The sequence below is a fragment of the Mastigoproctus giganteus genome, chromosome 11 (genome assembly GCF_048544385.1).
Source record: "Mastigoproctus giganteus isolate SK-2022 chromosome 11, ASM4854438v1, whole genome shotgun sequence".
Taxonomy (NCBI): domain Eukaryota; kingdom Metazoa; phylum Arthropoda; class Arachnida; order Uropygi; family Thelyphonidae; genus Mastigoproctus; species Mastigoproctus giganteus.
Window position 1 is genome coordinate 86,240,028 of NC_143585.1, and position 27,744 is coordinate 86,267,771.

Below are 27,744 nucleotides of genomic sequence, written 5' to 3' on the forward strand. Positions count from 1 at the left end.
ATCTATGAAACTAATTGGAACTATTTACCTTTTTATTTTTTATAGAGATTTCCTTTGATAAATGCTCCTCTTCAAGTTGGTCTCTGTGGTTTATTGTAAGTTATCAGAACATAAACCTGATATTGATGTTTTGAAACCATGTTTGCATAAGATGCAAAATTCTAATGGTGGTTACTTGATTTTATGCCAGTTATATATACAAGGTTACTTTAATTTGGTATGCAAGGGGAAAAAAAAATTTAAGATGAATTACATTTATGCTCACATATTCATGTACTAAATTATGAGAGCTGTTCAATAAAGAATGAGTATAAAATTTTTTTTTCACAACATACTTTATTAATCATTCATATTTTGATGGTCCATTTCAAGGATGTCTCCATTTGATGAAATGAATTTACTCTAACGTTTTTTTTTTTTCCATTCTTCAAAAACAATGTGACAGAAGCATTTTTTGACGTTTGTTTGAGAATCGCCTCCATTGTCTTTACTTCTTTAACTTTGGAAATTAAAAAAAAAAAAATCACAGGGTGCAAGGTCGGAGCTGTAAGGCAGATGAGGAACATATTTGACATTAATGCTGGCTAAGTACTCTGATAGTATGAGTGATGTGACGTCTTGCATTGTCGTGATGCAGCATTCACCCACCTGTGTGCGGTTGTGGTCGTTTACGACTAATGTGACCTCGCAGATTGTGTGGTACAGTTCAGTATTAAGTTCCCTTGTCAGTCATATTATCTGATGCAACATGCTAGTAAACTATTCCTTGAATGTCAAAAAAAAAGAGAGTTAACCATAACTTTTCCTGCAGAAGCCACGACTTTTGCTTTTTTTGGTGTTGGCTCTGATGTAGACTTCCAGACAGAGCTTTGTTGTTTACATACTGGGTCAAAATGATGAAGCCATGTTTCATTTGCCATTATCACCTTGTGCAGAACCTCACTATTTTCAGTAACCATCTGTTGCAGCTCCTGACAAACCTCCATGGGAACTTGCCATTGCTCAGGTGTGAGTTGTCTTGCACAAACATGTGTCATATGAAAATGGTTGTGGAGAATATCGTGCATGCTTCATACTAATATTCTCAGCTTTACTGTTATACAGTGACCTTCTCTCACAATTACAAAAGCAGTGTTTATGGTTTCTGTGGTGGCACAGTGGTTGGGGCTCCAGGACTGCCGATTTTTGTGATTGAATCACGTCTATCTTTAAACAACATAAACCACTTGCGAGCTGTGCTATATGGTATGTGCGTAGATTCACCATAAGCCTCTTAACGTTTCATATGTTTCAGTCGATGTTTTCTTGAGATGGAAACAAAATTTGATAGCAGCATACTGCTCCTTGTGTGTCACGTTCATTGTTACCTAGGTGAAACTGAACAGACAAACTTGACCAACTGCAAGGTCACACCGTGTGCAGCGGTCAACTGCTATGTGATACAGCTTGGTTTGGTCTTGAATTTCACAGCTCATCTAGAAATAGTAAGCATTACAGGTTGTTTATGAAAGATTATGATCATTCTTTATTGAACAGCCCTCATACCTTTATCATTACAGCTGTTGTACATTTTACCTTTTTTTACTTTGTTATTGGCACAGACCACACATTAATTATACCTCAACATTGATTCTTTAAGCAGATCTTAAATTTTAAATCTGAATCCCTGTTCTCCATTCTGTTTAATGTGTAGCATTTCAAGATTTCAAAATATACTACACTGTTTGTCTTGAAGGATAAGAAGCTATTCTTTCATTGAATCTCTGCTGAAGATTTTGTTTACCTTCTTGTTTGTTAATGCAGCTTTATATTCTCTCTCTCTGATCTTGACTCACTTTTCATTTTAACAGGTACATATTTTTAGTTCCTGGCAGCATCACCAGGTTAGCAATTTATAAAATAAAATTGGCAAAAAGTAGATTTCATTATGAGTGATATTTTTAAGTAGATATGATATTTTATAATCAGATTCAAATATTCAATGTTAATTGTTATTTCAACAAACATGTATAACAATTTAAAAGGCTACTCTATATTGAAATCATTTTATATTATTTTTACTGTAGAAATACTGAATTGGAAAAATCCACTATAAAAAGAGCAAATTTTTTACAAATACAGGCTGATCCTGTCACTAACAACTCTCTTATTAATGCATGAAATAAAAAGAAAATTGCTAATAATGTACCTGAGTCAAGTGAAACAAACCTACTGTACTCAGTTAAGTGATATTCAGTTGCCATGGGAGTTATTTCCAAAAGTTTGGAGCCACTTGTCCACCTCTGTACAGCTGTTTGTTGTACTCATTGTATCATTAGGCCTATGACACTCCTACTCATTTTTTCTTTCCCAGTGCTTATGTCACACCAAACTGACTGAACATTGCACGGGCCACCCATGTAAAATGGATGCACTGCCTTAGATTTTGTGCTACTTAACTAAGAGCATAACCCCACCTCCCCTCCTGTCTGTCTTTTCTTTTCTGTACACATTATACTCTCTATATTCAAATTTTGCATCCCTTATATGTGAGTGACACCACATCTCTGAAATTCCAACAATGTCTGCATTTGATGTCTTGATCAGCACTTCAAATTTATCAACATGAAATTTATTTTGACAGATATACAAATGTTTGTGTACTTTGGCAAATAATGAGAAAATAATTGCCTTGCAGGTGCATCAGATTTCATAATTCATTTGGATTTAGATCTACAGTTATACATTAAACCATACCATTTTTAATTAAATCAAGTGGAAGACATATGCCAAAAATTACACGTGTTATTCCAAAAATTACACGTGGAAAAACACATACAATTGCCCTTGAAGTCATAAAAGTAACCATTTATATGACAAGTTCTTTGATAGTACAGAGTATTTTATTCTTCCTTTGCTTGTTTTTATTTCTTCCATTGCACTTGAAGTCATAAGAATAACCATTTATATGACAAGTTCTTTGATAGTACAGAGTATTTTATTCTTCCTTTGCCTTGTGTTTGATTGCCAACATTCAGTGGGAAACTGCTAAGGACAAATATTGGTGCTCATAAACCACAAGTAAACTGTTTGTAGGATGTGAAAAGTATACAAGTAACAAATATTTGTCAAATACACCAGTTGTCTGAAGCTGCCCAAAATATCACTGAAGACATACATAATACATAATGTTTAGGGTCAAGCAGCACTGGTGGTTCCCACAACTCCGTGATCAGTTCTATTGAGTTGAATACAGTACCCTATAAAGGCCAGATAGTGTGAGTGATATGTGGTTTATGTAGTGTAGGGTTATGTTGTTCATCTGGCCTCTTAGCCTAGGAGCCTCTGTAAAACCACGGACTCCTAATTACCATACTTGGTGCAAGGAGCTGGGCAAGGACATAGAGAAAACAGAAACTCTGGCTAGGCAACCCAAAGGAGATGCCCAATAAAAAATAAAAGTGAAGAGTGAGTGGGGGAGATAGGCATCCTCGGGATGATTGAAATTGAGGGAGGGAAGAAGAGAGAGGTATCCCTGATCTGAGAAGCTCACCTAGAGACAGAGGAAAGAATATCAGCTTGCAGGGCTAGAGAATCCTGCAAAGAGGTACACCCTTTTAGCATTCCACAACTGTAAGAATTGTCAGCCCCACCTGTTCCATATGAAGGTATTCAAGTGAGATTAAATCCTGACAGGTTTAAAATCCTGTGATCTCAAAGAGGATGCCTGCAGTCCCATATAGGATGTCCAGTATCAGCAAGTGTGAATCCTTCAACCTTGAGAGATTTGATTTGATTTGGTAGTTGTTGGCGCATCGGCTTCTGTGGCCATATTGCACCTCCCAAGGTTTTTGCAGTACTTTGATCCAAGCCCGAGGCGGGAATCGAACCCGCGACCTTTGGGTTGCCGGGCAGGTACTTTACCCACTCGGCTAGCCCGGTCGGCCACCTTGAGAGAGGGAGCTAGCAATCCCATATTGCAAAGTGAGTATCAGCAGGTTAAGGATTCCACATTGATCACTGAGGACAAATTCTGGTGTTAATAAACTGAAAGTAAACTATTCACACAACATGGAAAGTATATGCAAGTGACAAATGCTCATTGAATATACCAGCTGTCTGGCCTGTCCTCAAACATATTTTTTCATATTTTTAAAACACTGATCTACAAAACATTAGAGCTTATACCTAATAGCACATAGGTGCATATTTAGCACCTTCATGACAATATAATGGTTTTTCCATGCTGCCTGTTTAACAAGATCCAGGTTCACATTCACTGGGGACTGGAACTAGCAGGAGAGGAGTTTTTCTTCATGAGTTATTCTGTTTTTTTTTTTTTTTTTTAAAGCCTGCACAATGTGACACAGACATAATACATTACAAACTGCAGTACCATTTAAACTCACAGTATGGCCTGAGTGGCCAAGACTATAAAAATTGCCAAGAACAATCCAACAACCAGTTTTAGTGTTAATGATAGTGAAAGTCCTATGTGGCATAGACTAGGTGGGCACAGATGTCATTGGTAATGTTATTGCATTCCTCTTTCAGAATAATCTGTAAGATCCATCAGGTGTGCCATTACAAATGATCCAACATATTTTCATTGCAATTCATGTCTAGTGACTGTTATGACAGATGCTGCATATGCAGACTGTTCAGGATTGGTATGCCCAGCCTACCATTTCTGAACAGTCTGCACTCTTAGTTGTGACATTGTCATCCTGGAATAATAAAAAAAAAAGAGAAAAAGTAAACTGCAGCCATTATCAATCTACTGCAGGATGGAAGCCTCCTCAACAATTTGTGCTGAGGGAAATAGACCATAATCTGCCACGCTGGTCCAGTGCAGGTTGGCAGATCGACCATATTTAGCAGTCAGGAGCTTGAATCCCAGTCTACTTGATCAAAGAGCGTGTGATACTGCACTCCCACTACTGACCACTTGGCTATGGAAGCCGTGGAATAGTCTACTGCTATCTAATACACAATCAGCATTATAGGTGAATCTGAGCTGCAGATTAGAACAGGGCCTTATTACTCCTCAGTTAATAACAAAGCCCTTTAAGTATAATGATAGGAACCATGCTGTACTAAAGAACAGTTCCCAAGTGAGAATGCTAGAAGGCAGGATGCATTTAGGATCTATTGCTTTGTGTAGCATCCTTCCTTCACACACTTATGTGTTGATCAGTGCTGTGAATCATGATTTGATATGCTACATTACATGTTTCCATTGCACGCACGCACACACACACACGCACTCTTCTGTGTGTAAACACAGAGAAGAGGCTTGCAGTTTGCCTTACAGCTATGTAAGGCAAACAATGATGTCACTCAGAGATTTGAGATGAATTTCATTGCAGTGAATATTGTGTGTTAAGGAGAGATTGGCAGTGATGCTTCTGATTAAAAACTGCCTGAAGATGAAAAGATCTTCAATGAGTCAGATCAAGGTAATACAGGTGTTGAGTCAGTATGGTGTAAAGTGACTTGCAGTAAAGAGAAGAAGATAGTAAAGGTATGTTATAGACAAAATGACCCTGAGGGGTACGACAAAGATCTTTTTAGTCAATTTTAATGGGCTAGCAAGTATGGCTGTCTCATCATGGGCAACTTCAGCCTACCTCAAATAGACTGGAATACATGGACTGGAAATACATTACATGGTAACAGATTTTTGAACAAACTGGATGATTGCTACTTATCCTAACTTGTCCGAGAGAGATATGAGGGGTTTAATATCCTAGAACTGATTCTTATTAAGGAGCCTAACTGTATCAAAAACTTAATAGTGGGGGGTGGCAGCAGCAGGCAGACTCAATTAATATATACAATACCAGTGGTAAAATTTTATAAACATCATCATCACAGTCATTTTCAATCCACTGCAGGATGAAGGCCTCTCCAGCAACTTTACGATTCCCTCTGTTTTGTGCAATGGCCATCCATTTACTACCTACGAAACTCGTGAATTTCATCTGTCTATCTCAATTGTTGTCTTCCAGGTTTTCTTCTAGCTCCTCTTGGGTTCTGTTATTCTGTTATTTTCTTAGTCCATCTGTCATCATGTCTTCAAGCTATGTGTCCTGCCCAAGACCATTGTAGTTCTTTAGTTTTGATAAGAATGTTCTTTTTTTGAGTTTGCTGCCTAATCCATGTGTTTCTCTTCTTATCTAATATAATTCATTCTTCACTGTGTAGTTCTCAGCTTCTCTTCCATTCTTTTGGGTGGTGCCCAAGTTTCACTTCCATAAGTCATGGTGGGGAGTATACATTGGTTCATTATTTTATGTTTCAGACAAATTGGGATATTGCTCCTCAGTATGTGACTGTATTTCCTGAATGCTATCCATCCAAAATTTCTCTTGGATGGATAGCATTCAGGAAATTATTCTTCTGAATAGCATTCTTCTCTTGACTTCCAGCCATTTATCATTGTTACAGCTAATAACTTGTCCCAGATAAGTATATGACTCCACCTTTTCAATTACTGCTCCTTCAATCATTATATCCCTCTCTGTGGCATACTTGTTCATCATTACTTTTGTTTTAGCCATATTCATCTTTAGTCCAAAATCCTTACTAACTCTGCATAACTGATTTTCCTCTAATTCTTTGGGATCTTGGCTTATGACCACAATGTCATCTGCAAATCGTAAATGGTTTAGGTACTCTCCATTCACGTTGACTCCTTTCTGCGACCAGTCTATCTTTTGAAAGCTTCCTCAAGGGCAGCAGTAAACAACTTCTGAGATATTGTGTCTCCTTGTCGAACTCCTTTCTCAATTTTAAATTTGCTACTGTCTTTGTCTAGTCTAATAAAGGAGGTAGCATTCTCGTATATTTTCTTCAAAATCATAATATATGGGATATCTATGCCTCGTCTTTCCAGTGCCCGAAACATTGCCTTATGCTGTATGGAGTCAAATGCCTTTTCATAATCCACAAATGCCAGGCATAGTGGTGTTTTACATTCATTTGCTTTTTCCATTAGCTGTGATATTACATAAAGGTGATCCATAGTTGAGAATCCTGTTGAGAATAAAGCCTGCGTGCCGCCGTAGCCAGGTGGGAAGGAGCAAGACGCGTATGCTACGCATACGCGTCTTGATTAGACTGGGGTTCGAGCCCGTCACCACCAAATACAGAGGATGCGGAAAGGTCAGGGAATGACCACCACATATCCCTGGAGCAATATGGCCTTAGTTGCTAATGCTCCTAAAAACCAAATAACAACAACAACTAAAGCCTGCTTGATCTTTCGGTTGATTCTCATCAAGTATTCTTTCTAATCTGTTAGTAATGACCCTTGTGAACAACTTGTAGATGTGAGATAACAAGTTAATTGGTCTATAATTTCTGATTTATCTCCTTTCTTATACAGCAAAACTGATTGCATTATTCCACTCATTAGGCGTCACACCTTTTCTAATGCATTTTGTGAAGAGTCTTGTCAGTTTCTGTGCCATGTCTCTTCCTCCCATTTTAAAACTCTACGGTAACTTAATCTTCCCCCGGTGCTTTCTGATTCTTCATTTTCTTCAACACACGTTCTACCTCATCAGGAAGGATATCAGGTATGTTGTCGTATGTGTTACTAATTTGTGATCCATCTTCCCCGCTGCTGGCGTCATTCCCTCGCTCCTCATAAACGTAAGATGTCCAGATAGATGACACGTGAAATAAGAGTTTGATTGAGCAAAAGAACAAGCATGGGACAGTTACAGATAATCACATGATTCCAATTTGTTGAGCATTATAAGAGAATATGTAACAAAGCCACTGATGGGGGTAACACAGATGAAATCTAATTATGAGAAAGCACTAGCAAAAAGGGTTATTAGGGATAAGGAGTTCTTCTCATACATGAATATCAGAAAGAAGAGTAAATCTTATAGTTTCCCTTAATTGGTGAAATGGATGATCCATAAAAGGCCCAGCAGAATGGCAGGGTGAGTTGAAAAGATACTTTTCACTGATATTTACAGTCGAAAGCAAGCTAAAAACTCTGGGGAATGTTAAGGAGTCAAACTGCTATAAAATAAGTGATATAATGATCTCAGAAGAGTGTTAAAAAAGGTATTGAGAATAAAGGAGGGCAAGACTCCAAGGGAAAATAGTATATATTTGGTTGTAATTAAAAAGGTTGATATAAATGTATCAAACTGCTGGGAATGTTAATGGGAGCATTATCAGAGCCTAGGAAGATTCCCTTAGACTGGAGATGTGCTAATGTCTCCCCAATCAACAAAGGTGGTGCTGAAGAGGAGGCAGGTAACTATAGGCCAGTGAGTTTGAAGGAAGATTGTGGAGTCTGTGGTTAAGACACAATTCAGGACCATCTCTAGAAGAATGATATCTTGAATAGCTCCCAGCATGGGTTTGTTAAGGAGTAGTCATGCCATGACTATTCTGGTAAATTACTATGATGTAGTCATAAGATAATTGGATTCAGGTAACAATTTCAATGTTACATATCTAGACTTTAGTGAAACCTTTGATACTGTATCAAAGGAGACAGAAGGTTGTCATAATGGTCAGTCTTCAGGGTGATCCAGTGTAACAAGGATTCCTCACGGATTAGTGCTGGTTCCCTACCTATTTCTAATTTTCACAAATGATATTGATAAGGGTATCCAAGTAAGTTGTCAGAGTTTGCTGATATGAGAAAAGATGGTTAACAATTCAAGCCAGGCCATGTTTCTTCAAAAAGACAATATGGTTGCTTATATGGTCTGAAAAATGGAAACTAAGGTTTGCTTTTTTATGCAAGGTTATGCATTTGGAACCAGAAATCCTGGAATCGCATCTAAGCTGGGGGAGAGCAACAAAAAATTATTCAAGACAAAAAAAAAAGTGTTATGATTCAATCTGACATGAAACTTTTCATAGTGTAAATAGGCAGCTAGGAAGACACATGGTGTCTTGTCTATGTATAGGGCTTTTGCTAGTAGAACATCATTATCCCTCTTTACAGGGTTATGCTGCATTTGGAATATTGTATTTCAGGACTGGAGACTGCTCCTAAAATAAGACAGAACTTCTGGAGAGAGAGAGTTCAGAGAAGGGTAACCAGATTAGCAATTAGTGCAAAGCAATGCACATATGAAGTATGATTTAGAAGATGTGGGATGCAAAGTTTTACAACTAGACATCTAAGGGGAAATCCATTTGAGGGGTATAAGGTACTGAAGGGATTGAGTAGAATAATGAGGGAAATCTGTTCTCCCTTATATGTGAGACACAAACCAGGGGGCACACAAAAATAAAATCTCTGGGAATAACAGAAGATTGAGGCTCATAACATTCTCCTATAGTCAGTGGGTTATTATTAGTAGTAGCAGCAGCAGCAGCAGCAAATGATGCAAGTTTATACAGCTTCAGCCAAAAAAAAATTTATCTAGTTCTTCCTTATATTCAAAATACCCACTTCTAAAACACCAGCTGGAAGTTTGTTCCAACAATCAACTATCCACTGGCTGAAATTGAAATTTTGCTTATCTATTCTGCAATCATCTTCATCAATTTAGATTTATGTTCCCTCGTGCATCTAATCTAAGCAAGAGGAATGATACCTTCATTTCATTATTGAACTTTCTCAATCCATTCGAAGCCACAAACAGCTCAGTCACATCTCCTTGTAGGGGCCTAGGCTCTAGATGCTTCTATATGCAGGACTGAAGTCTTTCCTGTAGGATCACCCTTTGTTCCTTTCACTAATTCACTGCTCTTTTCAGCACTCATTCCAACAGATCTATATCCTTCCTAAAATGAGGCTTTCAGACCTGTATGCAGTATTCAAGATGTGGCCTAACCATTTCCTTATACATTAGGATAATCCCTTCCTTGTCCCTGTTGCAAAATTCCTGTATCATTGACAAAACCCCATGAGTTGTCCTAGCTGTTGTTGTTATTTGGTTTTTAGGAGCATTAGCAACTAAGGCCATATTGCTCCGGGAATATGCAGTGGTCATTCCCTGACCTTTCCGCATCCTCTGTATTTGGTGGTGATGGGCTTGAACCCCGGTCTAATAGTTGTCCTAGCAGCCCATCTGCACCACTCAGAGAACTTCATATGTACATATTTTATATATATTAACACCTGCGCCTGTAAATTTTTTTCATGAATTTGTGCAGTCACAACATTGGTTTGTTAAGAGATCTTGTTTGCCCAATTTAATTTGATACTATGGTGCAGTAACAAAGGAACTGCATGCAAAAAATAATTTCGATATCACATGCTTGGGTTTCAAAAAAGCTTTTGAGTCTTTTGCACATAAAAGACTGCTGTACAAATTGGATCATTGTGGCATTAAGGGCAAGTTACTGCTATGGATAAAGGGATAGCTGAGTGGGAGAAGGCAGAGATGGTTATTAATGGACACTGCTGCTCTTCACGGACTCATGTTTTTAGTGGAGTCCTAGAGAATTTGGTGAGGGTCCATTGTTTTTTTCTGTATTAATGATATTGATCAAAGTATAGCAGGCCTTAATGTCTAAGTTTGCAGGTGATATAAAGGTATGCTGCTGCAACAATATCTGGAAAAATTAGGAAGGTGGGCTGAGAAAATGGAAATTGAAGTTTAACATTGACAAATGCATGGTACTGCATATGGGTAGCAGTAATCCCAGAGTAACATACAACTGCATGGTACTACACTTAGGGTAGTGGAAAATGATAAAAGTCCTGGGGATAATTGTGCAGTCAGATATCAAGTTCTCTGAGCTATGCAGACAGACTGCCAGGACAGCTCATGGGGTTTTGTCAGTGATATACAGGAATTTTGCTAGCAGGGATAAGAAGGTGATTATCCCATTGTAAAAGACAGTGGTCAGACGACATCTTGAGTACTGCATACAGGTCTGAAGACCTCATTTTAGAAAAGATGTATAGCTGCTGCAACATGTACTGAGATTGGCGCACTATACCCTTAGATGCTGATGCGCCATAAAAATCCTAATAACCAACCAACATGTATTGAGAAAGACAATAAGATTAATGAGGGGAACAAAGGGGTGCTCTTGCCAAGGAAGGCTTCAGTTTTGCAAATTGCAGCATCTAGGAAGAACTCTAAAAACTATTGGTGGGATGGATAGGTGAAATGAGTTTTTTTTTTGTTTGTTTGGCTGATGCTGTATATATAAGCAAGCAAGCTTTCTTGCACAATTTGCCGATACTAATACCACACTACATATTTTATATATACTGATATCTGTTTTTGATGATTTTTTTTTTTTTTTTTGTTAATTTGCACAGGAATATCCACTAGAGTGGCATCACTGTTAATTCTAGTATCCTTTAGGTTTGAGTTCCTCTTCAGTTTCTGTCACAGGTCGTGATGTTATTGTCACATCAATAGTGACAGAAGTCTTTGTTTGAGCACTTTTGCAATTTCAACAAATTACACTTGCATCTGCTATAATTTTAAATCAAGGATTTATTCCAAAATTTTGAAGTGTGTGTAAAGTATTCCACTTGCTTACTTGCATGTTTTTTTGGAGGTTTGATTAATGATGAGAATCTTTTAAATTACTCAACATAAGTAGTTTCTATTGGTTATTAATATCAATATTATTTTGGCTATTACAAAAATTAAACACTATTCCATTGAATCATCCTCATCCTGTAACTGTTTCCGGGATGAAGATGATTCGAATAGTATAGTGCTTAGTGTATGGTTTTGCAATAGCCAAAGTTTATTTCAAAATTTATTTGATAATTTTTCACAATTAAATATTTTTTATATTTCTTGTTTAAGTTCCTTCAAAGATGTTCTTTTATTTTGTAAATCAAATATGCTACCAATCAGTTTTACATTATTCTTTGTGCTATTTTATGCCATAACAAAAATAAATAAAAATTATATAGATTCATATTAATTTTCACATTTTTTTTTTGCAGTCTTATTTTTGCTACACCTTTATGCTGTGCATTGTTCCCACAGAAGAGGTAAACATATTTGAGTCTCAAAATATTGAGATAGTACTATTATTTTGAACATTATAATTATCATTCCTTAGTTTATTAAAATATTTTTGAAGGCTTTCATAATGCTTAAACTAAATTAAAATTACTAGTTAATTATTTCATTACTGATCATATAGTATTAGTAATGGCCGCATGGTGCAAGAAAGCCTATGGCTTATGCTGCACCAACCAAAAAAAATAATAATTAATAAAAGAAAAGGAAATTAATTCTATCATCCTGTGCACTTCCCTCACCCGAAGGTACTATCCAGATAACCTTTGAAGTTTTTTTTTGGAGTGTTGACATTCAAGGTGAGCAGATGCGCTTCGTCAGGGCTCCTCAGTTAAGTGGATTGGATTACTGTTGATTAGTGCTTTTAAATATTTGATTTATTTAGATATTGTTGGATTATTTTGTTATAGATTTTCCTGTAACAGTTTGATTTTTATATTATAGATATAATTTTTAAAAGTTAATTTTCATTGATATTTAGCTAATTTTATAATGGTAATTAGGAGATCTGCCTTAAACACGTCACAGGGTATCATGACTCACACGGAAATAGCTGATGGCGATTTACGGATGAGTCATGATTTAATCCGTTACGGAATTGTGGAATGTTTTCCAAGGTCGACCTGGTGACTAATCATAGCTCACCTGGAGATTCTTTTCTTTGTGATCGATGTAAGGAGTGCACCGATCTTAAATTACAATTTGGTGCACTGCTGGAACAATTGAGTCACTGAAAAAACGGGTGCTTGCCCTCGAGAATAATGCATCTGGGAGCTCGTCAGGGACTCAAGACTCCAGCAATCTACCAAGTGATGCACAGCCAATTCGGGTCTCAAAACAGAAAAACAAAGTGCAAACTACTCTGGTTAAAAAGGACATTGTTTTATTAGGAGACTCCATTGTCAGGGAAACGGGAAATATTTTTTGTAATAAGGATAGGTGGAGTAGAACCAGGGTATGTCTGCCGGGAGCAACTATTAGTGATGTCACCAACAGATTGTCAGATTTTAAGGGGGATAAAGAGAATATTATTATTCATGTGGGGACTAATGACATTAAACGTACATGATCTGACGATTTGTTGGGAAAATACAGGAGACGATGCTGAGGAAATGCCGCGAACTAGGCCACAATGTCTATGTGTCTGCAATTCTGCCCAGACACAATAGGAGGGATTATAAGTTAAAAGCCTTGTGGATTAACTCAAGACTTGCAGGACTCTGCAAGGCTTTAGGGGGGGAAATTTCTATCAGCATGGCCGACACTTGTAGGTAGAAGGAATCTGTTTTGTAGAGATGGAATACACTTAAACAAAGGTGGTGCAAAAGTTTTTGCCAGTATTATTGAGGATACCTTAAAGGTTCAGGGAAACTGCTAGTTAGGGGGGGATGTGTGTAATACTGACACGTGTTTATCTGATAATATTGGTCAAAGTAACTTTTTTTTCTTTTTTTTTTTTTTTTTTTTTTTATGTAAACCCCAAACACGAGAGGTATTAGAACCTATAGTACTTGGGTTGGAGGTTGAGAAGACGAAAGGAGATATTTGTTGACATTGGACTTGAACTTCTGTAGACTGTAATTTTCAGGAAATACGTATGAAGGAAGGTTGTTCCAGAAAATGGCAGTTGAATGAATAAACAAGGAAGATGAAAAGCTGGTTCTGTGAATTTGAAGTTGGACAGTAAATGGATGTCGGCTGGTGGCGGCACGTGTTTGGACTGTTTTGAAAGAGAGAGCGGGAATTATAGAAGCCAATTCAGAAGAACAGTGCCCATGGAAGTATCTGTAGAAGAGGCATGCAGCAGAAACAGTACGTCTATGAGACAGCAAGTGGAGAGACTCTGTTAGAGATGAATCATTAATTAACCTAACTGCCCTCTTCTGAATGGAATCAAGAAGCCTGAGAGAGTGTTTTGGGGGCACCACCCCCAGATGTGGGAACAATATTCCATGGCAGGGCAGATTTGCGATTTATACAGAGTGAGCAGCTGTTTGGAAGAAAAGTAACGCCGAGAGCGAAAGAGAAAACCAAGTTTTTTAGATGCAGAGGAAGCAATATTTGTAATGTGCTTGTGCCAAGAGAGATTAGAAGTCGGGGTAATCCCCAAAAGAGATATATCATTTTGCCTAGAAATCGGAGTGTCACTAAAGATAAGCATAGGAGCAGAAGAATCCTTTTTGCAAGATATAAGACAAGACTGAGTTTTAGAAGGGTTCAAATCAACTAAGTTGTCTTTGCCCCACAAGAGAATTACCTGAAGATCGGCATTTAAGGAATTGGTAGCAGATTTTTGTTGTTGAAGCTGATTGAGCAGGACAAGGTTTCTCAAAATGGAAAGTGGAATGCAATGTGCTATCATCACCAAAACTATGGATAGGATTTCCAGTCAATGGAAGAAGGTCATTAATATACAAGAGGAAAAGAGTGGGGGAAAGAACTGAACCTTGGGGGACACCTTGGAAGTTATAAGACAGAGACATCTACCATCACCCTCAGTGAGCAATCAGAGAGAAAACTGGATAACCAATTACAAAAAACATGGCAAACCATAAGATGAAAGTTTGTTTAGAAGACCTTTATGCCAAGCACAATCGAAAGCCTTTGAGATATCAAGAGCAACTACTTGTGTTTCACCGAACCTGTCCATAAATGGCCAACATAAGCCAGAATATCACCAGTGGATCGACACTGGCGGAATTCATACTGGCGATCGTTGATCAGACGGAAGGTTTCTAGGTAGTTTAAGAGTTGGCGGTTAATGGATTTCTCCATTACTTTAGAAAGAGTAGAAGTAATTGCAATGGAACAATATTTGGATGGGAGGGATTTGTCACCCTTTTTAGGAACTGGCTGGATATGAGCAAATTTCCAAGCAGATGGAAAACCACCTTTGGAATAAGTAAGTGAAAAAAGGCAGCACAGATTTTGAGAACAAGCGGAGAAATACCATTGGGACTTGGAGCTTTCTTAGCATTAAGATTCGTCAAAATCCTTCTGACATCCTTTTGACGGAAGACCACAGGAGGCAGTGAATGGAGCATGTTGGGAATCGTTGGTGGTGTTTTACCAAGATCATTAATACATGAGTTGGAAGAAAAATGGGATGATAGCAGATCAGCTTTATCCTTGGCTGAAGTGACAACAGAACCATCTGGTTTGGACAGAGGTGGGAGCAGAGATGGGCAAAAGTTGCGGCCAATAGCTTTGGCAAGAGACCAGAATGCTCGGCTACCATTAGGGCAAGAAGCAAGTTTTCTACTCTTAGCCTGTTCAAACTCTAGTTTGGACTGATTAATAACTGCTTTACAATTGTTGCGAGCTTTGGTGTAGGCAGAAAGAACAGATAAGAACTCTTGCACATACCTCAAGAGTTCTTATCTGTTACCCCAACTGGACATAATATCTAGATGTTTTGGGGGCAGAAACGTTTCAAGTGAGCGGGTAGCTAATGCCAGGGAAGAGAGCCTAAAAAACTTCAAGGGTTGTGTTAGGGTAGTTAAATATACAAGAACAATAAGTCTTAACTGTTTATATAGTAATGTTAGAAGTGTCGTCAATAAAATGAGCGAATTTGAACTGCTGGTTAAAACAAGTAACGCGGACATAATAGGGCTTATGGAGAAGTGGTGCCACCCGGAAATTGGGGATGATGAGTTTCAGTGCGGTTTGTATAATGTATTTAGGAAGGATAGGGTAGATAGAAGGGGTGGTGGGGTAATGCTTCTTATCAGAAGCAGCCTGAGTGCGACAATAGCTTTCCCGGATTCAGACTTTTCACATTCTAGTATAGAATCTGTATGGTGTAAGATAGTTGGAAACAAAGGTATAATGCGAGTAGGAGTAATCTACAGACCAGGTGATTGTGAAGATTATGACGAAAGCCTCTGCATGCAAATGGAATGGGAAAGTAAGCGTCAATGTCTTATTATGGGTGATTTCAATTTGCCTCTAATTGATTGGAGTAAATGGGAAGGAAACTCGACATGGGGAACAAAATTTTTAAATCAACAAGATGACTGTTATTTGTATCAACATGTCAGGGAAAGTACTAGAGAAAAGAATATCCTAGACCTCATCATCACCCATGAATCAGATGACACAACAGGGCTGACAGTAGAGGAACCAGTAGCAGGAAGTGATCACGGAGTTCTACGGTAGATGATGATGATGAGAGGTAGCAGCAGTAAAAGGCAAAGGAATGGGTTTTAATTTCAGAAAAGGAAATTACGATGCCTTAAGGTACTACATGGCCTCTATTAACTGGGTAGATATTGCACAGAGCACGAATACAATTGAACCGTGGTATGCTTTTAAAACATTAATCACAGATGCCTTGAATGCGTATTTACCATTAAAAAAATACTCCACGAGAAGTGTTCCAAGTTGGATGAATAGTGAAGTTGCCACATTACTTGAGCAGAAAAAGGTGGCATGGAAAGGTTACAGAGCAATAAAAAGTACTGAAGCCTATAACAGCTACAAGATGATCTATAATAGAGCCACAGAAAAGGTTCGACAGGCAAAGGCAGTTTATGAGAAATCACTAGCAAACAGAGCAAAGAGGGGGGTAAGAAATTCTTCACATATATAAATGCCAAGAAGAGCAGGACAAACCAGATCGGACCTTTACGTAAGGGAAAGAGAATAGTATTAAATACACCAGCTGCTGTTGCAGATTAACTAAACAGTTATTTTGCATCGATATTTACAAAAGAAAAACCTTTTGTGGCAATGGGAAATTGTTGGAGCGAAGTTGAAAGTATGTAATTAAAGATATTGAAATTTCACAAGATTATTTAATGAAAAAACTTTCGAGCCTACAGGCAAGTAAGGCTCCTGGAGTTGATGGAATATACCCTATAATCTTAAGGGAGGTGGCAAGCGAGTGCATTGAACCATTGAGGCTAATTATGCAAGCATCACTAGACTCTGGGGAGATTCCCTTGGATTGGAAAAGTGCCAATGTATCTCCCATACATAATATATTGATATCGATGGGTCAACTGTTGATGATCCTGCTCAGGTAGCTAACAAACTAAATGAATATTTTGCATCGACATTCACACATGAGGAGTTATATAGCGAGGGGAATGCCAAAGGTGTATTCAACTCTGGCAGTAAGCTAGATAATCTTGTAATAACTGAGAGTAAAGAGGAGAAATTGTTGAAGATAAACACAAGAAAGGCACCCGGGGTGGATGGGATCTATCCAGTTATATTAAAGGAGGCAGCAAAGGAAGTAAGCAAACCCTTAGCCATAATTATGAGAGCTTCCTTGGACTCAGGGGAGGTACCCACGGACTGGAGATGTGCAAATGTCACCCTAATTCACAAAGGAGGATCAAAGGCTGACACAAGTAATTATAGACCTGTGAGTTTAACTTCTGTTCCAGGAAAATTAATGGAGGCACTAGTTAAAGAAGCACTGCAGGATCATTTAGACAAGACTTCAGCTATAGCTCGGACACAGCATGGTTTTGTTAAGGGGAAGTCATGCCTGACCAATTTGATTGGATACTATGATGCAGTCACAAAGGAACTGGATGCAGGGAATAACTTTGATATTATATACTTGGATCTTAGAAAGGCTTTTGATACTGTTGCACATGGAAGACTGCTGCACAAATTGGAGCAGTGTGGCATTGGAGGCAAATTGCTGCTGTGGATAAAGGGGTGGCTGAGGGGGAGAAGACAGAGAGTGCTAATCAATGGACACTGCTCGTCGTGGACTAATGTTATTAGTGGAGTCCCTCAGGGCTCAGAGTTGGGTCCATTATTGTTTTCTGTATTCATAAATGATATTGATGAGGGTATATCAAGCTTAATGTCGAAGTTTGCAGACGATACAAAGGTAGGCAGGGTTGTCAAGGACACTACTGACACTATGCTGCTGCAACAGGATCTGGAAAGGTTGAGCAGATGGGCTGAGAGGTGGCAAATGAAGTTTAACATTGACAAATGTAAAGTACTACACATGGGAAACAGCAACCCCAGAGCAACGTATCAACTCTGTGGTACTACACTGACAGTGGTAGAGAATGAAAGGGACCTGGGGGTGGTTGTGCAGGCAGATATGAAGTTCTCTGAGCAGTGCAGACGGGCTGCAAGAGTAGCTCATGGTGTATTGTCATATATAGGAATTTTTCTAGCAGGGATAAGGAGGTGATTATTCCCTTGTATAAGGCAATGGTCAGGCCACACCTAGAGTACTGTATACAGGTCTGGAGGCCTCATTTCAAGAAGGATGTAAAGCTGCTGGAACGAGCACAGAGAAGGGCAACAAGATTAGTGAATGGAACAAAGGGGTGCTCTTACGAAGAAAGGCTTAAGTTTTGCAAATTACAGTGTCTGGAGACTAGGCACCAGTGAGGTGATCTGATAGAGGTGTATAAGGCCTTGAATGGTTTGAGCATGTTCAATGCTGATGGGATTCTTCCTCTTGCTCAGAATAATCACCTGAGAGGGCATAAATTCAAATTGAGGAAAGACAGATGGAGGATAGACGGTCAGAAATTTGCCTTTAGCCAGCGGGTGGTTGGTTTGTGGAACAGACTTCCATCCCTTGTAGTGGAAGTCGATAGCCTAAATAAGTTTAAGGCTCAGCTGGACAGGTATTTTGAACGAACAGAGGGGTGAAGTGGAAGTGGTTTTTTTTTTTTTTTTTTTGGCTGATGCTGCATAAGCTTGCTTTCTTGCATCAAATGCCTCTACTAATGCTAATGCGAGTGGCTCTAAGAGTGAAGTGGGAAATTATCGACCTGTCAGTCTGATTTCGGTCAATTAATCCCATTATATATATTAAGGATTCCTTATGTGCTGTGATGTAACAACTAGATCATAAGTATAGCGTAGCTTAATTTTCAACACTCACCTCATAATCCGCTTTGTTGATGAAACTTATGACAGGTACATAGTAGTTATAAAACTTTTAAATTCCAAAGTGGTAGGGAAAATCATGGAGGCAATAATCAAGGGTGGAATTCAGATCATTTGGATTAAATTGAAATTCTCAAGGATACTCAGCATGGTTTTGTAAAGGGAAAATCATGTTTAAGAAATCTGGTTCGCTATTTTGAAAGGGTCACTCACGAGCTGGATTTAGGGAATAATTTCGACATTGTTTATTTAGATTTCAGCAAAGCTTTTGACTCAGTCCCACATGAGCGGTTGCTTTAACGGGTTGGAATCACTGGGAAAATCCTTAGATGGATAGCAGGATGGCTTCAGGGCAGGAGGCAGAGGGGTGTGATAAATGGCTATTCCTCAGATTGGGTTGATGTAAGAAGTGGGGTTCCCCAAGGATCAGTATTAGGACCACTGTTGTTTTTTATTTTCATAAAGGGATAGAGGGCGTGATGTCTAAATTTGCAGTTGATGTTAAAATTGGTAGAGTAGTTACTGTCAAGCTGAGCTTCTTCAGAGAGACCTAGACAGACTTCAGGAATGGTCAGAAAAATGGCAGCTATGCTTTAATCCAACAAAGTTTAAGGTATTACACCTGGGAAACAGTAATCCCAAAATAACTTATTCACTTGGTGGAGTTCAACTAAACCCAGTACTGGAGGAAAGGGACTTGGGTGTTACGATATAGTCAGACATGAAATTCTCTGAGCATTGTTAGGTTGCAAGGAAGGCCCAGGGTCTCCTATCGATGATCTATTGAACTTTTGCAAGTAGAGACAGGGACACGATAATCCCATTATATATATTAAGGATTCCTTATGTGCTGTGATGTAACAACTAGATCATAAGTATAGCGTAGCTTAATTTTCAACACTCACCTCATAATCCGCTTTGTTGATGAAACTTATGACAGGTACATAGTAGTTATAAAACTTTTAAATTCCAATTAGTAGCTATTCGTAACTTCGTGTAACTATGAATTTAAAAATTTTAAAATTGAGCTTTAAAACGTGTTAAAATTTGCCTAAGAAAAGAAAGTGCACATTGCATTCTATGGTTGTCTTATTAAATTCATGTATTAAAAATTAAAACGAGATGAAAGCTAATAGTCTTGCATGAGTGACTTTCAAAACCATCCTCAGTTAGCTTTAGTGGGAAGAGATGAACAAGCAAAGTATGTTATATACTGGTTAAGTTCCCGAAATGCATTTCAGTGCACGTTGAAACTTTATATGTGCTAAATTCCAAATAGGGGAGAAGTTGATTGGAACCTTCATGTTTAATATGTTGAACGAGGTGTGGCACTTAAACCATTCAATGACGAGAGCCTCATTTTGAAGAATTTTATAACTAGAATTTAGTTTAATTATTGTAATAGCCGAATCGATGTGTGGGTTATTACAATAATTAAACTAAATTCTAGTCATAAAATTCTTCAAAACAAGGCTCTTGTCATTGAATGGTTTAAGTGCCACACCTTGTTCAACATATTAAACATGAAGGTTCCAATCAACTTCTCCCCTATTTGGAATTTAGCACGTATAAAGTTTCCACTTGCACTGAAATACATTTCAGGAACTTAACCAGTATATAACATGCATGAACACTTTGCATGTTCTTCTCTTCTCACTAAAGCTAACTGAGGACGGTTTCGAAAGTCACTCGTGCGCAACTATTAGCTTCCATCTCATTTTAATTTTTAATACATGAATTTAATAAGACAACCATAGAATGGGTTGTGCACTTTCCTTTCTTAGGCAAATTTTAACACGTTTTAAAGCTCATAATTTTTTAATTATGAGCTTTAAACATAGTTACACGAAGTTACAAATAGCTACTAATCTGAATTAAAAAATTTTATAACTACTATGTACCTGTTATAAGTTTCATCAAACCAGGTGGATTATTATGAGGTGAGTGCTGAAAATTAAGCTACGCTATACTTATGATCTAGTCATTTCATTACTTTAATAAAGTTGTAGAGAAAAATAAAACTACTATTATTTATCTCAGAATAAAACTCAGGTAATGCCTTTAAGTTATGTAGACCAGGCTTTTCTGAAAAAATGAAGGATAGATGAAGTAACTGTAAATATTTGAAAAATCAGTACATAACACTGATAGGTAGGAATTTTGCTTCTCAATGTTTGTGATTCTAGAGTTTGTAATTCTGATTTAAGGAAATTGTTTCAACTCAGCTTATGATTTCATTGTAAATTTTTTTTTCTTTTGTTCAATTGTAAAATCTCTAATTTATAACATATATTTATACAGGTAACCCTCGTATAACACATTACACGAGATTTTGTTCCTACAAAATCTCTTGTAATGCAAAACAGTGTTATATGGGACTAAGAACCAGTACAAAAAGGGGGTTACATTCAAAAGCTAACAAAATTACATCGGAAACTTAATTTTTATAGTACAGCAATACCCCGCATAGCACTGATAATTGGTACCGAAACCGTTCCATGTTATGTGAAACTGTGCTGATTGAGGCATAATTATAATGGGTTTTAATTGAATGCGTACCAGAGAAACAGTCTATAAACAAATTATAATAAATCTATAAACAATTTGCGGTTGACAGCCAATTAAAAGAATTTGAAATTAAAAATATTGCAAAAAATTTATTAATGAAAAGTAACATTAGAGATGAGAAAAAAGCTTTACTGTTTATTTAGGTATTTCAGTAATAAAGTCCGGTGAAGTCATCTCTTCTTTTTCTCGGTGCACAAGTCTTTGCAGCATCAAAACCCATCTTGTAAAATTTGCCGTATCTTGATCTACGTTCAACATCCAGATCCCCATTCATAATCGCCTTGCAGGTTATGTCAACCCCCCCTCCCCCAAAAAACTTTCTCCAATTCTTCTGTTGAAATTTCTTTTGGTGCCACTTCAGTGTTATCTACGTCAGAATTGTTTTCCTTTTCTTCATCTGCAGTTTGCTCGTCAATTTCAAGGAGAGTTGCATCATCTAAATCATTTGCATGTGAGTCAATGTAGTCCACATACATTGGCAGTATCAAAAAGTTTCAAATCCCAAGTCTTTTCCGATCTTCACAATGTCTTTGTCTGAATTCATGATTCAAAACCAGTGAAATTTGCCAAATGGGGCAAAACATGCTGCCAAACAGAACGCATGTTGTTAGCAGTGATTTCTAGCCAAGATGCAAATATATTTTTGATCGGATTTAAAGGGGTAAAAATTAAATTGTGAAATGAAAAGCTATCATGTCATCCTGTCAGGATGGAATTAAGAATACCGAACACTGCTGCACGTTGCTGGTGACTGAGGGGAGCTATTGGCGCATGTGCCAATAGCTTCCCTCAGGCACATTTATTTGTACATGTACATGTGTATGTGAGACAATAGAGTTGGCACTGCAGCATATATGTAGAGTACATGTCTAGTCTGTTGAATGAGTTTTAATATGTACAGTAATTTTTGATTTCAACTTAATTGAAAACCATGTTATAGTGAAACCCATGCTATTTGAGACTGTGATAATCACGGGTATTGCTGGAGTAGTAACTTAAATAGTAATAACCGAACAAATGTCTTACCTTACCAACTGTAAGGTAAGACATTTAAGGTACATTCATTTAATTTTCTTCCTCTTCATTGCTGCTAAGCACAATCTCTTCTGCAGTATCTAGATTTCGTGTACCTTCTGCTCTCTTTAAAAATCACGAACTGCACTCTTCGAAGTCACAATTTTTTATGGTCTCAAACAAGCACAAGTTTAATAGCACAGAACCCAGGAATCTACCAACAAAATACAGTGGACCCCCGCTCTAAATAATACTTGAAAATTGGAAGAATATTTTCCAGTTAGCAAAATAAAAATAAATTTATGCTTACATACATAGCTTAATTAATACGTACTGTAATATGTACATACTAATTGATAATTCTGTTCACTGACTTCCCCCTCCCCCTTTTTTTTTTGGTTGTAAAATTTAAAACAGTAAAAATGATAAGCAATTAATAACAAAATACAGCATGCACGAGTTGCAACAAACACGATACGCACAAGTGAGATATAGAGTAATGAGTTTTTGAAAATTTATTTGTTTTTTATATGATTGAATATTTCATGGAAGGGGAAACACATTTCACCATAATAACGTGAAAACCCACACAATTCCAGCTATCGTAAATGCAAGAAGATCGAGATTACTACCCATTCATAACTGATTACACTAATAGAAAAGACCAATAAACCAGAAACTGCAAATTGTTTTTTGGTAGTGACCTTTAGAAAAATACCATGAAGGCGATAACCACTAGTCAACAGCAGGGATTCACAAAAAAGAATTGAAAATTATATCTAACATAATAGCTGGGTTTTCCCAGCACAAAAGCTTAAAAATACAGTGTTATGTGAGATTTCCCGCAATTCTCAAACTGTGTTAGAGCGAAACCTTGTTATATAAGTACTGTGTTGTGCGAGGATTTCCACAATTTATCAATCGTGTTAGAGCAAAACCGTGTCGTAGAATTACTGTGTTATATGGGGATTGCCTGTAGTTTATGTATTTTGTGTTCAAAACCTAAATACGGCAGCACTGTAGTGTTATTATGATGCAACACTTAACCACAGGTATTTATTACATAATGTTATTGGATGAGGACTGATACTGTTGGATACAAGATGAGATTGGCTATAAAAGTGAGAAATCAGGTTACTTAATAACCCGATTGCATTCTTTTGAATAGTGACTAAAGAGGTTTTGGGGATACTGCCCCAGATATGTGAAAATTGTTCCATGGTTTTGGGGATACTGCCCCAGATATGTGAAAATTGTTCCATGGTAGGTGGATTTGAGAGTTGTTTAGAAGAAAAGTAACACTAAGAGTGAAAAAGAAAACAAAGTTTGTTATGCAGAGGAAACAATGTGTGTGTGGGGGGGGGGAAGAGAGAGAGAGAGAGAGATATTAGAAGTCAGTAATCTGTAATAGAGATATGTGACCTTCTCTAGAAACCTAAGTGTCATCGCAGATAACTATAGGAGCAGTAGACTCATATTTGAGTTGTTGTTATTTGGTTTTTAGGAGCATTAGCAACTAAGGCCATATTGCTCCGGGGATATGTGGTAGTCATTCCCTGCCCTTTCCGCATCCTCCGTATTTGGTGGTCACGGGCTCGAACCCCGGTCTAATCAAGAAACGTGTGCTACGCACTTCCGCTCCTGCCCACAGAGGCGCCATCTCATATTTGAGAGAAATGAGTCTATTGCTCTCCTATGTTCATCTTCAATGACACCTTGCTGGGTAAAGTTTTTCAAACTGGAAGGTGCCATCATCAGCAAAACTATGTATAGGATTTCCAGTCAGTTGAAGATCATTAACTGACTGGAATAGTTAAAGTTAATTAACTTTAGAGAAGAAAAAGTGGGAGAGAGAGAGTACTGAATATTGGGGAATGCAACCATCACCCACAGTGAACTTTTAGAGAGGTGTTTTTTTCTTTTATAGATTGGATATCGATCAGTGCGTTTCGACAGGTGTCTTTTATGTAGAAAAGATTTGACTTACTCCTTCATACCGCTACATATTACGTAGAAGAGTGTGCATGGAGGTTGACGAGCAAAGCCCTCTAGTATTATATTATAAAAGTTCACAGCAGCAGATGGAAGTGATACTTCACATTTTATATTTTTTTAACCAGCCTCTGAGATTCAAAGCACAATTAGTGCTGCATATATGAGGATCCCACTTCTTGTCCCGAACATGTAATTTTCAGCCAAAGTTGTTTGTATACTTCCTTTAATAGGGTTTTTATTTGTATTTGTATTTTTACTTTGTGGGTCCAATAGCAAAAAATTAGTCGTACAGCCTAATATTTCTCCTTGTTTCATAAAGTCAGACTTTGTACTGTTATATATGTATTTTTTATTTCATTCTATTTTGTTTTCTTTGCTGTATTTTGTGAATTCATAAATTATTATTTTTACACTGAACACTTTGACTTTACTAGTTTTAAATGAATTTCTGTATTAATGTATTTTATTTATTGCAGCTCTATTTCTGTCAGCAGGCTAGAACCCGAAATCCAAGAAGTTGTTCACAAATTGCCTGATCCTCCGGCAACTGTATATTACAATAAAGGATTGTGATCACAGTTTCAATAGTTGATAATAGTTCTGGTAAAAAAAAAAAAAAGATTGTGAATGTTATGAATTAATCTATTTAAGTATTAGAGAATGGGTCTTTCTGTGGCAGATCTGTAAACATAGTTACTTTTTGTGGCATGATATCTGAAATCAGAGGAAGTATTTTCACCATGAGGGACTTTATTGGTTGCACATTTAAAGTAATGAATAGGCTTCTCAGTTTAAAATTATATTCTATATCTACCAAATACAGGTTTTAATAAAGTGCTAAATAAATATATATATATATATATATATATATATATATATATATATATATAAAACCTTAATTTTTTTGTAAATATAATACCAACTGGATAAATTGGAGAATTTAGAATAAATATTAGGGGTGAAAACTATACCCATTAGGTCAAAGGGCCAAGTATTTAGGTCAGAATAACCGCTAGGGCTAGCAGTTATTCTGCCAGTTTTCTGCTAAATTTAATGTACAGGTAGGTCCCGTTTTACGACTTTTCACATTAACAACCGTTTCAAAATATTACCTGAAAAAATTGAAAATGACAAAAAAAATCACAACTCAGTAACGGCGCCTCCGTAGCCAGGTGGGCAGGAGCAACAGTGCGTAGCACACGCTTCTTGATTAGACCGGGGTTCGAACCCGTGACCACCAAATACGGAGGATGCGGAAAGGTCAGGAAATGACAACCGCATATCCCCGGAGCAATATGGCCTTAGTTGCTAATGCTCCTAAAAACCAAATAACAACAACTCAGTAACAGTTGCAGCAACACCTGCAAGTCCAAACACACACTAGGCATTTCTTTTGTTTTTCATGGTGCATTGTGGGTGGAATGATAGCTATGCCAAGAGTTATTATTAATTATGTGGGTGGAATGATAGCTATGCCAAGAGTTATTATTAATAGCCATATGGTGCAAGGAAGCCTGAGGCTTACGCTGCACCAGATAAAAAAAAATTCCCAAGTTACCCTAAGAGTAAGAGAGTCAAAAGTAGGAAGGAATCACCAAGAAAGAGAAGAATGATGATATCCAGCTTAGGATCCTGGGTGTGCCAAGCCCATACTCACCAGATGTGAGCCCCGGGGTTCTTTGTTTACATTCAGTGTGCCATGTTCGTTTCATTGTGAATTTTCCCTCAATTGTTAACGGGTTACACAGTGTTATTTCCCATTAATAATAATTTTTGTGTAACCATGAGCTCTAAGCGTAGGGCAGTTTCTGTGCCGGAGGGCCAAAAAGAGTGTAAAACACTAACAATTAAGGAGAAAATGGATGTAATCGTCACATGGAGTCTGGTGAGCATCGGTCAGAGGTGTGTAAGGCGTTGAGTTTAGCACCTTCTACTGCATCAACAATTATGAACAATGTTGATAAAATAAAGTGCACACACACAGGGATAACAAGTGTGTCATCCTCTAGAACAACTTATTCATGCAGTGAGACAATGGAAAAAAATGGAGAAATTGTTAGTGTTGTGGGTTGATGATATGAACCAAAATAACATTCCTGTTACACAGGTGGTAATTCTGGACAAGGCAAAGTCGTTATTTGACGAAATATGTGAGGAGTCTAGTAGCACTGAAACATTTACGGCCAGCAAAGGGTAGTTTCATCAGTTTAAAAACTGTTGTAAAATTCACAATGTGAAAAATGTGAAAGTGTCTGGTGAGGCTGCTAGTGCTAACATTGCAGTGGTGGAAGAGTATCCTTCCAAATTTAAACACTTAATAGATGAAGGCAACTACCACCGTAATTTAGTTAATGTGGCCGAAATGGGTAGTGGAGTCATCACTTGAGTAAATACGTACTCAAGTGATGACCCACAGGACCAAAGTAAAATTTTATTTTATTAATTATTTTATATATAAGTATAAATATTTGTAAAATAATAAGAGGAGTTTACCTCAATATAGTACGTAGAACACTTCCGCATGATACTCTCCAGAAACTCCAATTAATTATAAAATCCAATTTAGCATCTATCAAAAACCTACAAACACTGGTATGCTTCTACATTATAATAGCTACCACCTGTTCACCTACAAAAGATCGATTATCTTTAATCAATTTCTAAATGCCTATAAATATTCAACGACGGAATCTACTTTGGGCTCAGTAATACAAATATTAACTAGCAGGTTCTTAAATAGGGGTTATCCCCTTGCCACAATAAACCGAATTAGGGTACAGGCTAAGGATAGGATACAAAATACTACACCAACCAACAATAGTAATATCAAAAAATACTTTATTTCTGTCCCATATGTTGAACAGTAGCACAAACAGCTTAATAGATTCTTTAAAGATACCGAATTTAAAATTGTGGCCAGGCCAATACAGAAATTACACATTATACTGAACAATCACTCAGTTCTTTCCGTGTTCGCAACACAAATTAATGATCTGGTATACATTTCTTGCGGTGATTGCGACTCATCTTACCAAGGTTCGACGCGATTTTCTCTGAATATTTGTGTAAATCAACATGAAGCCTCAGTTCGTGCTTCTCATTCAGCAGTGTCAGAATTAGCCTTTCATGCCATTAACGAAAAACATACTTTTATTTAACGAGGCCAAAATACTTAATGTTCAACGTAATTATACGCGACTATTAATTGCAGAAACCATAGAAATCCTATCAATAATTAGCCTCGGCTAATTATTGATGGGATATATTGAGTGGAGCTAGCCCTAGTTAATGTTCCATTCAATGTACCCATATATCTATAATT

General features: G+C 37.4%; 1 protein-coding gene across 4 annotated transcripts in view; it reads left to right on the top strand.

The window, feature by feature from the left end:
* Sfxn1-3 (Sideroflexin-1-3) overlaps positions 1–25,225 on the top strand; it is a 144,239-nt gene extending 119,014 nt beyond the window's left edge. For all 4 annotated transcript variants that reach the window (XM_090384247.1, XM_090384246.1, XM_090384245.1 and 1 more), the window contains 3 exons: positions 46–95; positions 11,888–11,935; positions 24,899–25,225. In XM_090384247.1, coding sequence (XP_090240373.1) covers positions 46–95; positions 11,888–11,935; positions 24,899–24,995 — 195 coding nt within the window. In that variant the 3' untranslated portion in view covers positions 24,996–25,225. The remainder of the gene's footprint in view (positions 1–45; positions 96–11,887; positions 11,936–24,898) is intronic.
* The last annotated feature ends 2,519 nt before the right edge of the window (positions 25,226–27,744 follow it).